This window comes from Cololabis saira, chromosome 4 (assembly GCF_033807715.1).
Source record: "Cololabis saira isolate AMF1-May2022 chromosome 4, fColSai1.1, whole genome shotgun sequence".
NCBI classification, from domain to species: domain Eukaryota; kingdom Metazoa; phylum Chordata; class Actinopteri; order Beloniformes; family Belonidae; genus Cololabis; species Cololabis saira.
The window spans coordinates 20,343,195-20,358,175 of record NC_084590.1 but is presented as its reverse complement, the minus strand read 5'-3'; the positions used below and the strand labels follow the sequence as shown (position 1 = coordinate 20,358,175).

At 44.6% G+C, this 14,981-nt stretch overlaps 1 protein-coding gene across 1 annotated transcript in view; it reads right to left on the bottom strand.

Annotated features, from left to right (window-relative positions):
* Positions 1–5,509: 5,509 nt before the first annotated feature.
* Positions 5,510–14,981, bottom strand: part of golim4a (golgi integral membrane protein 4a) — a 30,398-nt gene continuing 20,926 nt past the window's right edge. Inside the window, exons 8-16 of the mRNA XM_061719126.1 lie at positions 14,241–14,450; positions 13,890–14,147; positions 13,457–13,704; positions 11,567–11,643; positions 11,192–11,274; positions 9,535–9,741; positions 8,933–9,001; positions 8,639–8,737; positions 5,510–6,614 (exon numbers count right to left, since the gene is read on the bottom strand). Of these exons, the coding sequence (XP_061575110.1) occupies positions 6,447–6,614; positions 8,639–8,737; positions 8,933–9,001; positions 9,535–9,741; positions 11,192–11,274; positions 11,567–11,643; positions 13,457–13,704; positions 13,890–14,147; positions 14,241–14,450 (1,419 nt within the window). The 3' untranslated portion in view covers positions 5,510–6,446. The remainder of the gene's footprint in view (positions 6,615–8,638; positions 8,738–8,932; positions 9,002–9,534; positions 9,742–11,191; positions 11,275–11,566; positions 11,644–13,456; positions 13,705–13,889; positions 14,148–14,240; positions 14,451–14,981) is intronic.

Sequence of the window (14,981 nt, the reverse complement as noted above, 5' to 3'; positions counted from 1 at the left end):
TTACATGCAACAAACTAAGTCTCCAGCTGATGAATGAGAGATGCTGCGTAGCAGCAGGATAATGAGCTCACTGGATCATTATGCACCAGGTCGAGCAGAGTGTCTGGTCTCTGTGGGTGATGTTTTTATGCTTTTATATTTACTGCCCATTTTGTTGCAAGGGGTACTTTCTTTGCTGCAGAAAATTAACGAGGGGTTTGAAATGGTTTGTCCTCCAAAAATTGCAGTTAAAAAAAAAATATATAATTCAACATAATTTCAGCAGTCAAGTAAAAAATGCTGTGATGTTCAATAAAAAGCTAGATAATCAGTTGGCAGTTCTGTGGCAATTGGCCTCAAGATGGATCTCAGCTCCAGGCAGTTATCACGTTAAATTTACCCATGCCTGGTAATTCAACCATGAAACGACTAAGAGGGCTGCAAAACTGTAAGGACGTTGGAGGAGTCATCATCTTGGCTATTACTTGCCTCTTTGAAAACAGTCATGTGTGCGGCCTGTGATTAGCACATTATGGAGGCACTTGTTACTGTTGCACTCCTCCAGCATCCCAGCATCCCCCTGAGAGAGGGAATCAGCAAAGTCGCAGCAGCAGAGGGGTGATGACAGGAAGGAGAGGACGGAGATGGGGAGGAGGGCATAGCAAGAGACCGAGAGGGAGGAAAAGGGTTGACGACAGGAACTGAGAGGTGAGGCAGTAACGGAGGCGGAGGGCTGGCTAGACAATCTGAGTGACAATGTGTGCTGCCAGATAAATGTTGTTCATCAGCCCTCTCTCACTTCATTTTCATTTCACCATTTCAGCTCAGATTTGTCTTCTTATTTCCCACGTGAGCACATTCTCGCCTCTGTTTTCACCCAGAAAACAACAGATTAATAGTAAGCATGGTAAGATTTAAACATTCCTGATGAAGGATACAACACATTTAAATAAAGATTTAAGCTTTTTAAATTATGGGCCTCCTGTAAGTGAACAGTTGATTCATTAAATCTTTTAACTGGGCATGTTTAGGAGGGGTATGATCCAACAGCCCATCCATCCATCCATCTTCTTCCACTTATCCGTTCCCGGGTCGCGGGGGCAGCAGCCTCAGCAGAGATGCCCAGACTTCCTTCACCCCAGACACTCAGACACTTCCTCCAGCTCTTCCGAGGGGAGTCTGAGGCGTTCCCAGGCCAGCCGAGAGACATAGTCTCTCCAGCGTGTCCTGGGTCTTCCCCGGGGTCTCCTCCCGGAGGGACATGCCTGGAACACCTCCCTAGGGAGGCGTCCAGGAGGCATCCGGTACAGATGCCCAAGCCACCTCAGCTGACTCCTCTCAATGTGAAGGAGCAGCGGCTCGACTCCGAGCTCCTCCCGGGTGACCGAACTCCTCACCCTATCTCTAAGGGAGCGTCCAGCCACCCTGCGGAGGAAACTCATCTCGGCTGCTTGTATCCGCAATCTTGTCCTTTAGGTCACTACCCAAAGTTCATGACCATAGGTGAGGGTAGGTGCTGAGGTTCGGGCTCGAAGGCGAGCGCCTGGTGGCCGGGTCTTTGCCCGTGGGACCCGGCCGGGCTCAGCCCGAAATGGCGACGTGGGCCCGCCTTCCTGTAGGCCCACCACCCGCAGGAAGGACCGTGTTGAGCTGGTGCAATGTGGGCTGGGTAGCAGTCGTGGCGGGGCCTCAACGACCCAATCCCTGGAGCAAAACCCTCTCAGTGGGGACATGGAATGTCACCTCGCTGGGGGGGAAGGAGCCGGAGCTTGTGCGTGAGGTTGAGAGATACCGGCTAGAGATAGTCGGGCTCACCTCCACACATAGCTTGGGCTCTGGAACCCAGCTCCTTGAAAGGGGCTGGACCCTCCACTACTATGGAGTTGCCCAGGGTGAGAGGCGGCGGGCTGGTGTGGGCTTGGTTATAGCCCCTCAGCTCAGCCGCCATGTGTTGGAGTTCACCCCGGTGAACGAGAGGGTCGCTTCCCTGCGCCTTCGGGTCGGGAAAAGGTCTCTCACTGTTGTTTGTGCCTACGGGCCGAAAAGCAGTGGGGAGTACCCGGCCTTCTTGGGGTCCCTGGGAGGAGTACTTGATGGTGCTCCAACTGGGGACTCCATTGTTCTACTGGGGGACTTCAACGCTCACGTGGGCAATGACAGTGATACCTGGAGAGGCGTGATTGGGAGGAACGGCCTCCCCGATCTGAACCCGAGCGGTGTTTTGTTGTTGGACTTCTGTGCTAGTCACAGTTTGTCTATAACGAACAACATGTTCAAACATAAGGGTGTCCATCAGTGCACGTGGACCATGTTCTCTGCCTCCATTCTCGACGCGCCGGCTCGAATTTGTGGTCGCAAGGTCTCCAGTGCCTGTCGTGGCGGCAATCCTAGAACCCCGTGGTGGACACCGGAAGTACAGGATCGTCAGACTGAAGAAGGAGTCCTACCGGGCTATGTTGGCCGGTGGGACTCCTGACGCAGTAGATAGGTACCGGGAGGCTAAGCAGGCCGCGGCTCGGGCAGTCCTGGAGGCAAAAACTCGGGTCTGGGAGAAGTTCGGGGAGGCCATGGAGGAGGACTTTCGGTCGGCCTCGAGGAAATTCTGGCGGACCGTTTGGCGCCTCAGAAGGGGGAAGCAGTACTCTGCCGGCACCGTTTACGGTGTGGGTGGGGAGCTGTTGACCTCGACTGGGGACATTGTCGGACGGTGGAAGGAATACTTCGAGGATCTCCTCAACCCGACTGACATGCCTTCCACTGAGGAAGTAGAGAGTGGGGACTCGGGGACGTGCTCACTGAGGTGTTTCATAAGCTCCTCAGTGGCACCGGGGGTGGATGGGATTCGCCCTGAGTACCTCAAGTCTCTGGATGTTGTAGGGCTGTCGCGGTTGTCACGCCTCTGCGACATTGCATGGAGGAAGGGGACAGTACCGCTGGAGTGGCAAACCGGGGTGGCGGTCCCTCTGTTTAAAAAGGGGGACCGGAGAATGTGTTCCAAGTATAGGGGGATCACACTTCTCAGCCTCCCCAGGAAAGTCTACGCCAGGGTACTGGAGAGGAGAATACGGCCGATAGTTGAACCTCGGATTTAGGAGGAACAATGTGGTTTTCGTCCCGGTCGTGGAACACTGGATCAGCTCTACACCCTCCGCAGGGTGCTCGAGGGTTCATGGGAATTTGCCCAACCAGTCCACATGTGCTTTGTGGATCTGGAGAAGGCATTTGACCGTGTCCCTCGTGTCATTCTGTGGGGGGCGCTCAGTGAGTATGGAGTCCGGAGCCCTCTACTAAGGGCTGTCCGGTCTCTATATGATCGGAGCAGGAGTCTGGTTCGCATTGCCGACAGTAAGTCAGACTTGTTCCCGGTGCATGTTGGACTCCGGCAGGGCTGCCCTTTGTCACCGGTCCTGTTCATAATTTTTATGGACAGGATTTCTAGGCGTAGCCAGGGGCCGGAGGGGATCCGGTTTGGGAACCTCAGGATGATCCAACAGCTACACCTCATATCACACTGAGATGCTGCAGATTAACTATCTAATCACATACTGTGACGAGGGAGAGGGTGAAATGAACTGCAAAAGGCATGTGGAAAATGACATTTGAAACTACCGCAATTTCTTTGTGCTGCCGCATCCAAAACAATCCGACTGGAATGTCTTCAAATTTAAGATGCAAAATGTTCAGAGACATGGCCAATGTAAAGAAGACCCAATTATTATCACATCCAAATAAGATTGACAGGCTGAAGCGACTGACAATTGAGTCAAAAACCTGCCGTTTGTGGATTCTGCTCTCTTGTGTGGAGGTACAGCTGCATTTCAGAGCGACACGGGAGGTTTTACTGGACACGTGTGTACAGACTCTAAACACCTAAAAGGCGACCAAACCATGACCTGGTCCCATCCATGACCTGACTGGTGGACTGATGGGCCTTCTTTTCTTTTTTTAAAACATTTGGAAGGCTGTGGTTGCTGATCAGTCAAAGGTTTATCAATTACAGGATAAAAAACTAACAGACTTAAAGGAGCTTGAGGCCGGATTGTGGCAAGATTTATGAAAAAAATCCATATACATTTTAAGTTTTCTAGTAATAATGTCAGATGAAGCGTTCCAAAGCCAAAAGAATGTTTCCTCTAGTGTATCTCTCCTTTGCCTTGAACAGGCTGTGTGCTGCAAAATGTGCTGCAATTCGGTCCCGAATTTCCCGCGCTGTCCTGCGGATGTGACGTCACATGACGCTGCATGCGCGTTCTCCCCGTTCTCCCGTGCCGGCTTCACTGTTGGCTGCAGTACCCCCAACGGCCGTCGTGGTGAAGGGTGGCGCTAGAGAGTCTCATTTCTTAAAAGGAGCCTCAAGCTCCTTTAATGGATTCAAATTATTTTTAATTAATGAATATATTTAAAAGGCCATAGGCTAAAACTCCTTCTTTTATTTTGGTCACGCAGTATTACACTTATACTTTAAATGTGTATTTTAGTTCCATATTAAACCGGCATCCTCCCCAGAAAATGTCAAAAATCAATAGTACTCAGATAAACACTTAGGAAGTTCAAAAAGATTGGACTGGGTTGACTCAGAGGATTGAAAATGAATCTACTAAGTGTGCATGCAGTATTCAAGCGTCTCACAACCCCAGGTTACTTTTTTTCTTTACTTAACGATCCTTTCTAGAATAAAAGCTTAGTCTCAGTTTTTAGTGAAATATTGCCTCATTTCATGACTTCTTAATGTCAACTGTTGTGAGCATTTTAGGGTGGAGAAAAAAACTTCAAAAGCTCGCAGGCAAATGAAAAGTGACGGCTACACTATTTATAAAATGTCTGGGGCCATAAATGTACCTTTGCATTTTTAAAAGTCGTTAAAGTAAGCAGAAGTTTCTTAATTTATCTCTTAATATTTGAAGTGTTTGCTTAAAAATAAAGAATCAAATTGTAAAGTAAACCGTGCATCTATTCTCTCATCTGGAGGGCGATGGTTGCCTCCTTTCCCTAGTCTCCTTGTGCTGGACTGTTTTTTTTTTGTCTGTTTTTTTTCAATAATTTAGAATTTTATGAATGTTGGACTCAATTGGACCTAATGAGATTGTGAATTGCATTTTGCATGAATTGCAATATAATTTGGCCTGGATTTGATGGAGTTTATTCAACCTTTTAACCAGAGTGCTCTGTGTGTAAAGTGGACTGAGGCCGACTTTGTTGAGAATTGGCAGAACACAACTGAAAAGGAGTGAATTAGACTTTTACTGCAGTAAGCAGAGTCTCTGTTAGAGCATTAAAGGTAGGAGAGGAAGTAAGATCTCTGCACAAGTCCTGCTAAAGCAACATCCCTGGTCAGTTACTTTTCTTAACTCAAATATGATGAAATATTGAGATGGAGGAGACGTTCACTTAGCATTAGAAAGAAATTATAAAAACAAACAGTTATCACAACACAGGTCGTGAGCTGCCAGGTGCCGGGGTCGTTCACTGACGATCCGCTCTCATCAATTTGAAATATCTTCATTCAAAATCCAGAGATAGACGCATCCGAGAAGATCTAAAATCCTTGGACTTCTTTATTCAACACACCATCCAGATGGTAAACACAGTTCATTACAAACGCAAATTTTGTATCAAATATAACTGGTTTACAAATTTTACACATATTTTACTTTACATTGTCCAGCAGGTTAAAGATGCTGCAACAAACTGCGTTAGGTGTGGGAATTGAACACCAGCAATTGATGTAAAATAAGCCACTTATATAGCATGCTCAAATCTCCTCTGTCCTATTGTTCTTCTCTAACAAAAAAAAGACTATGATCCAGAAGAGATCCCCATGAACGGAAAGGCACATGTCAGTCTGACACTCGGCGTACAAACAGCGCCACCAGACAAGTCTTTGATTAGCTTTAGCAGAAATATCCGGTGAATATTCTCTGCAAGTCACCCTGAAGAAGTTGTTTAAAGGCATTTTGTTCAACTTCTTCTGTCATTACTATAAATGCTGCACCTTCTATGATTGTCAGAGTTGTTATCAGCAATAAATAACAGAAATGGCATGACTGATTGGAATGCAAGATGTAAATGAACATTTGAGTTCCACAAAAAACAAAACAAAACACACACACAACAGATGGCAAGGTCTGGACATGAAGACAACATTATTTACCTCTGCTTTCTTTACACACCTCAAAGACTTCTTAATAAAAATACATTCTCTGAACCAGTTCGGCAATCAGGAAAATGTGCGAACAGACAGAAGTGGAAATAAAAATGTAAAAATATACAGTATATATGCATTTTACGCTCTATAAATTGTGTCCTTTTCCACAGTGTTCAGCACTTGCATTGTCATCTTCCAGACGTTATTTCCCAAGTAGAATTGTGAAGGATGTCTGGGTTTGTCCTTTGGGAACTAACCGAAGATGGATGTGATTGGCTCTACTAGCAGCCAAGAAGGTGAGCAGCGGATGTTTGCACTCGTCTTACATTTCTGCCCTCCGATTTGTTGCCTTGTTCCGACCAACTGTATCCTCTTCCACCTCCTCCTCCTCCTCCTCCTCTTCTTCTTCGTAGTTTTCTTGCTCATTATCCTTTCTTCCATGTTGCTGATTTTGTCCCTTTCTTGATCCTTCCTGGTGTTTTACTTCATCCTGTAGCAAAGAGTAGTACATGGCAGGACTTAATAACCTCTACACAATGTATGCCACCACTTTACTGGATTTTTAACTTGATGTATCAGCTGATATGATGTGCCTTATGTGCAGCAGGGCATGTATGAAGTTAAAAGATAATATTCCACTGAACCTCTAACCAAGTCTAACCAAGAAAACTGAGGGTTCAGATTCTGCTTATCTCATATAAGTTTGGGATTTTTCACTTAAATGTAAAAATTGGCAACAGATTAAATTGTAAAAGCATAAAAGTGACTGTACAGTATGTCTGGCAAAACTTGGGAAGTAGAAATATATGATTCTTGGTCCATAAGGGTTAGTTTCTCTACAGGAAGTGTAGAAATGAAGCCTCTTTCTCAAGGAAATTTCCGAATTATTGTGTGAATAATACTTTCAATAGCAAAGTAGCAATAGCAGATTTTGAATAAGTATAAACCCGATTCACTCAGAATTCCTTTGAGGCAGAAATAAATAAACCAAGCCCAGGTAAAAACCTGACACTCTGAATACCCTCATTTACTAGTGATGCACCGAAATGAAAATTTGTGGCCGAAACCGAAACCGAAAATAATAATAAACACTTGGCCGAATACCGAACAATACCGAACATGGTTCTTCGCAGTTTTTCCATTTATTTTGCCAATTTTTTCACCATTGCATAAATCAAATAAATTTGATTTAGGCATGCTTTTAAAAGAAAAAAATCTTTTACAAAATTACAAGGTAGAAAACATTTGTTGAACATAAAAAACTGAACATTTTTTAATTTCCCAGCATTTCTTAAATATTCCAGACATTATACCAGCAAAGAACACTCTCACTCACTCACTCATCTTCTCCCGCTTTATCCGTTACCGGGTCGCGGGGGCAGCAGCAAAGAACAATAACTTAAAATAAATAAATTAGCAAAATACATTTTGTGGCCATCTTTGAGCTTACGTTAGGCTTAACTGACTGAACATTGTAACATAGGCCTTAAAACAATAAAAATGCATTAAAGCGCTCAGGGTTTTTTATCATTTCAAATGATAAATCAAACTTGTAGTGCTGAAAGACTTTGCAGATGTGCCCCCTCTAGATATTTGAGCAGAACATCCATTGCAAACAGCCATTCTTGTATTATTCTTTGCCACTCTAAAATACTTCCACACTGCTGACATGTTTGCACCGCACCACTTCACTCCACGCTCTTCCACGTTTGATTTCGTCATCTAAACGCACCTGTAATAGATTGGTTTATGTTGTTTTGGTTCCACCTGCTGGTGAATGTTATTTAAATTCTTATGTGGTTAGGTTTTGGTTGGCCAACGACTTATGTGGTGCGCAACAGTTACGGAGCGGCCAGTCTATTTCCTTATATTACAATGCCGTTATTAATTGTTCGGTTTTTTCCCCACTTATTCAACCGAACACTGAAAGTGTTTTTTTTGCCATTTTCGGCCGAACAATTTCGGTTACCGAACAATCGGTGCATCACTATCATTTACCACTTCTTGCATGGATGAAGTTCATGTTGCTGTGACACACACACACACACACACACACACACACACACACACACACACACACACACACACACACACACACACACACACACACACACACACACACACACACACACACACACACACACACACACACACACACACACACACACACACACACACACACACACACACACACACACACACGGTGATAAGCTGGCAGATGCTCTGTGAATAAACCCAGGGAATGAAAATGAATCCTCCACTTGGAGAGTGGTTTGATGGTTGACGCTTCACTTCCTGCCTCGACTGGGAGACGGGGTTGTCCTTCCCCCCGTCGCCACTAGATGCTGGATCTGAGACAGCTGATCAGCGACATTATAACCAGAACAGATGAACTACTGTTGTCTCCGTGTGGGTGGTTTTTCATTCTTGCTCTGTATGTCAGTGCAGTTCTGTCAGCTGTGAAGGATGCAGATCACCATGCACGGCTTTTGAAAACCGGAGCCCCGAACCCACCTGCTCTAAGTTCTCCTCGTTATAGGGTTCCTCCCCCTCCTCCTCACCTCCCTCCTCCCGCTCCTCTCTCTTTGCATCCCCACCAATGTCCTCCTGGGCCTGGAGAAACACAAAACAACAGAAAAATGTATTAACTTAACCTACACCCTGATTATAATCACATTAGTTATGTTCGTCTGTTGGTTTGGGTCTATTTCAGAAATAAATGCTTTGCAAAAAGGTTTCCAATTTTCCACTTTTTTTAATGTCTCAGGCTTTGATTTTTCAGTGGTAAAGCATGTGAACATGTGCTACCTCATCTTCTACTTCTTCCTGGTATTGGTCATCCAGTGTGTCCTCCTGTTGATCTGGGTTTCCAGCCATCTGAAGCACACAAATCATACACACATTATACACAAATCATACACACATTATACACAAATCATACACACATTATACACAAATCATACACACATTATACACAAATCATACACACATTATACACAAATCATACACACATTATACACAAATCATACACACATTATACACAAATCATACACACATTATACACAAATCATACACAAATCATACACAAATCATACACACATTATACACAAATCATACACACATTATACACAAATCATACACACATTATACACAAATCATACACACATTATACACAAATCATACACAAATCATACACAAATCATACACACATTATACACAAATTATACACAAATCATACACAAATTATACACACACATGCACGCGCACGCGCACACACACACACACACACACACACACACACACACACACACACACACGCACACGCACACACACACACACACACACACACACGCACACGCACACACACACAGGTCTCCTTTGCCTGTATTTGCCCCCGTTCTCTTACTCACCACCAGTTCATCTTCCACAGGTTGTTTGGGGCCTTGGCGAGTGTTTATGTGCTGGCCAGGGGCTGCTGGCTCTTCTTCCTCTTCCATTCCCTCTTCTTCCTCTTCACCAGCCCTGTGCTGACTCCGCTGGTCCTCGGCCTCCTCAAACTCATCCTCTCCTTGATTGTTGGGATCGTCCTCGGGGTCCACATCACTTTCAGCAGCGCCCTACAGAGGAGGGGGCCATGGCAAAATATAGGAATGATTAAAATTAGGGATGCTCAATTGTGGTAGAAAAAAACCATTACCATTATTTAAAACAAAAATGCACTTATCTTGTTGAATTTATACAACATAAAAAGGCTGAAATTTCCAGTGTAAAATTGAAACGCAGATGAAACACAATTTCAGACTAAATACAATAATTTACTGAACAGAGCAAATGCTGGTAGAGCTGCTCCATTAATCCATGAAATGCTTTGTCCAGAAGCTCCAGTGTGACCTCTTCATTACCTGGAAATCACTCTCTCAGTCTGAACTGTGCATCTTATACAGGACACAAGACACAGTTTCTTCTTTTTAAAATTGTATTGCTTCTAAATCTTCTTTACATTATTTTTGATTTTGGGAATCAAATTTAATATACAAATAAAATTTGATAAACTAATCAGCCCTAATCAAAGAACAATAAAACCAAAGTGATAAGTATTGAAAAGTAAATGGATTTTCATGAATTTGCTGATTGTGCTTGTGGCACAAGATGGACAAATGCAGCCGTTCCTTTATCAGGTACATTGTAATTTTATCAAGTGTAACTATTTTTATTTATTATGCAACAGTGTTTTTTTGCTGTCAGTGTAATTATGTTCAGTGTAGCAGCTTTCTTTCTTTTTTTTGATAGATGTAGAAGGAGTTTTGGCCAAGATAGTTATTTCATTGTCAGCTTGCTGCCTGATGAGTAAACAAGTTGATTGCAGCGTCTTTACTGTGACGCTCAACATTAGCAGCACAGGCTGAATTAGCTTGTGTTTTATCTGCACTACTTACGATTATTTATTTATTTATTTATGGATTGATTCATTCATTCCAGATAAGTCAAAACCATTGTATAGAATTCAACAACGTTAACACTAGTCTGTGTATATATATATATATATATATGTACATACACAGATTTTGAACATATAGAACCCCTTGTAAAGAAACCTATATAAATAAATGAATCTGTTTTATATAAATGTACATAAAATAAATACATCTATAAAATAAATATACCCAATGTGCACACACCTATCTATAAATACATACACACATGCACATGCACACACAACAATACACATGACCCATAAATCCTGTTTAACATGTCTGAAAAGGGGTAAGAAGAAGTTCTTGGTGTTTTTTGTATTTGCTCCCCCTGTTTTGTTTTGTTTTGTTTTGTTTACTGGCCCCCTTTGCCAGCTGACCACTGTCATTGCAAATTTCTCCTTTGAATCACAAATTGTTACGATTCAAAGTTGCTCGGCCCTCAGGGGCCCGAAGCATGAGTTTCCTGGTATGCTAGTGTGCATGCAGCGCCTCTGGGTATGCTAGCTGTTCCCAGGTCTAAAAGTTCCACACTGCCTTCTGGTACCATGGGGGGAGGGAATCCTGAGGATGTGACGATGAGAGGTGGCATTACCTGATGTGGAGGCCCTCTGTGATCCATTCCTTGTTTCTCCTCCTCTTCATCATGTATCATATGAACATCTCGCTCATCTCTCTCTGTAAACAAACAAACACACACACACAATATGTAAACAAATCCCTTTCCAGCAAACACCTACTGCATGCTTTTCTAATTCATTCAGAAAACATTTTACACAATACAACAATATTTCAACTATGATGTGACACATGTCTTTTTTCCTTTTTTGTATGGTGTGGAGGGCAATAAAAGTTTAAATTGCATGATCCATTCACATAATATACATGTTAATTATTTTCAACATTTTCACAGGAGCTGGTCTGTGAGTATCTGACAGTTAAACAGATTTCAATGAGTTTTGTGCTTTACCCTCTTCATTGTCGACGTGATGGCCTTCTTCTCCTTGAACGATATCATTGTCTATGTTCTCATACTCTGCTCTCTTCCTAATAAAGTCAATAAACAACAGTTAGAAGGACTTATCATATAAGCCACATCAAAACACATTTAGTCATGCTGAGAAATTACAAACTAAGCCATGTTTAAACATCTGCTGCTTTACCGCAGTGTTTGTTCCCATCACTGCATATATAAATTGTGTGGTAAACTTGTTCTGTTTTTTCTGTAAGAAGCCACGTATACTTCAGCAGACCCACAGAATCACGATGTCAAATGAGTCCTGCTGGATTAGGAGTATGCTCATCATTCAAAAGATGATATGTCAGTGCCACTAACTTAAGAAAATGGTCAAAGCTCTGGGGCCTCATTTATAAAAGAGTGCGTAGGATTCATACTAAAAGTGTATGTGCGCTCAAAAGCCGATAATGGCGTGCGCACAAAAAAATCCTGATTTATAAAACCGTGTGCACGCACATCTGCACGCAATGTTCGCTTTATAAATCACAGTCCACCTGGAAGGTTGCGCACGTGAATTTGCCTCATATCCCGCCCTCTACACGCCCACTTTTTACCAAGAGTGGGCAATGCAAACTACTTGATGACTGGATTTGCATATGAATGAGCCTGCTGAGCATGCGCAGCGTTATCCTGCAGTCTGTAGCCCCTTTCACACAGAGATTCCGCAATATTGGTGTAAAGAAGTCCTGCCAATACGCCGCCTTTGTTGGTTCACACAGAACCATACAACGCCGGCATAACGCCGCTCCCGTCTGTAAATTCACACAGCATGCCGGCGTTCCGCAATCAGAGGCGTGACGACAGCGTCAGCATCTAGTGGCATGCCGGCATGCCGGCTGTGTCATTCACACAGACCCCGTTTCGTCTCTGTGACGGCTCTGTGACTACCTCCGCTGCCGGCTTATTGGTGGGGCCACTTGGCCCCCCCATTCCGCCTCCGTGACTTTCACACAGAACAGCGAGGCGGCTTAAAGGCGCAACGTTCCCGCCTCGAACTGGCTGTGTGAAAGGGGCTTGTTTCTGCTGTGCGTCAGGATGAATGAGACGTGTCGAGCCACCGTGCCACTAAATTTCACGTAGACTGAGATCGAGATGTTGTGGATGAGGTGGAGGCCAGGAAAACGACATTATTTGGTGGTCACAGTAGTGGCATCACTAACAAAAATAAAGCGAGTGAGTGGCAGAACATCGTTGCTGCTGTAAACGCAGTGAGTGCCATGGACAGATCTGTGGCAGAAACAACTTTTCCTTAACTGTATTTGGCCTTCAATCAATTTTTGGCAGGTAAAAAGATCCATTTTCAGGGGAGAAATCAGATTCTGGCAGGCAATCACTTTTTGGCACGACACCGGCACGGCGTGTCCTGCACCGCGGCTGCAGCACCAGCAGCACCAGAGCGTCCCAAGCGCATGACGCAGCTGGAAGAGTCCGACTGACCGACGCTGTGCTTCAAGTACAGAGGGACACGATCAGCGCTATTATATGACAAGTCTGATATGTGATGACATTAAAAGTATGACATGAATCTGGCTTTATTTCACCACCTCACCGTCTGCGTCGCCAGTTCCCCATATCTTCAAAATGTTCGTGCGCTAGGATCAAAGTGTGCGTAAAGATACGCACATTTTCCCGTTAGTTTTTTGTTTTTAAATCCTAACCTTTGCGTAGAAGGTGGCGTGCGCATCTTCCAAGCCCTGTAGCTTTATAAATGAGGCCCCTGGTCTTCCAGCAGCTGATTCTGTGTGTCCACGTGTTTGTTCTTGTTGATATCTAACTTCAAAAATGTGCTGTAAACAAGTGGAAGTGGTTTTTATTGCTACAAAGTATGATTTTAAAAGTCACCTTTCGCGCTCCTCTCTCAGCAGCTGCTCCCGTCTGTCAGCCTCCCTGTGATGCTGCTCCTCTCTTTGCTGCTCCTCCTTCAGCCGCTGCTCCCTCTCCTTCAGCACCCTCTCCCTTTGGGCCTGCAGGGCGTCCTGACGCATCTGGACCTGCCTGCGCTGCTCTGCCCTCTGAGCCTCCAGGTGCTGCTGCTCCTGCTGCTGCTCGAAGGCCGACTTCACGTGCTCCACCGGGGCTTGTTGCTGGTGCTGCAGCGCCATGGGGCCATTTTAAGATGTTACAAAGAGATGGAAATGATAACAAAGAAGGTGCGGGGGTGTAGACATTTGACATAACTGTAATAACCAACACGTTTTGCGTATGCAAAGCTCTTCAATGCCAGGTTCTGTAAAGCTAGTTTAGGTAAGACTGAGTAGTTTAAACCAGTTCTGACCAGCTGTGGCTGGCGTCTCTGCTGGTCCAGAGCATTCTCATCAGGCTGCTCCTGCTCTGGCTCCTCCTCCTGCTGCTGGTCCAGGTCCTCCTCCAGCTTCTGAGGCTGCCCTGCTTGGGCCATCTCCTCCTCTGCCAGCTCCCTCCTCCTCTCCGCCTCTCCCTCCCCGTCTTCTTCTCCCTCGGAAAAGGTGTGCTGGGACACCGTGGGGTGAGACACAACCTCAGACCGCACATCCGGCTTCTCCTGATGTTCCAACTGAGGGGAAAACACAACAAAAACACTTCGTCCAGTCCTTGCTTTTTGATCTTCCTCCTGATTAACCATCACAAGATCCCACTAAAGTTTTACCCTTGACTCAGTATTCCAGTGAGACTGATGCTCGTCCTGGACGTGCTCCTCGTCCCGTTTCTGTTCCAGTGGGGCAGCCTGATGGCCCTCATGGATGTGAGACTTGGTTCCTGCTTGCAGCGCTTGAGGAATGGAGTTTGGCTGAGACTTTGCCACGTCAGACCCCTGGTTCAAGGATTCCCTGAGCTGCTTGTATTCATCCACTTGTACCTTAAAGGTGCACAAGAATACAGAGACTAAAATCCTGGGGTACTTCTAGATGATTCCTGCTATTCAAAACAGGTTTACAAGATATTGAACAAGACCAATATAGAGATATTTTTAAACATGTAGTTTGCAGAATGAATTACAGAGCTTGGACAATTTTCTGTTGGACAATTTTAAAGTGGAGGATGTTTTGTTGCTCCTCTTTTTTCAAGGAAAAATAAAAACAATTCTGTGTTAAGCTCAGTGCAAATGCACCAGATGTGCTGTTAGCAGAAGCCCTGCTGCTCATCTTTCACCATCTCCAGTGATTGAAGCAGCTGTGATTGTGGTGCCAAAGCTGCAGGTCCATCCTGAATATGTAAGAGCCACATTTCTTCCCTTCATAACTGGTGTTTTTATGTAACATTGCAGAAAATAATATAGATCACTGAAACCAGGGAGGAAGATATTATTGCATATATAAGGGCCCCCCAGCTAGGGGATGTATTACAGTCCTTTGACTGTTGACTTGTGCATTTGTGTGGCTTTTATTTA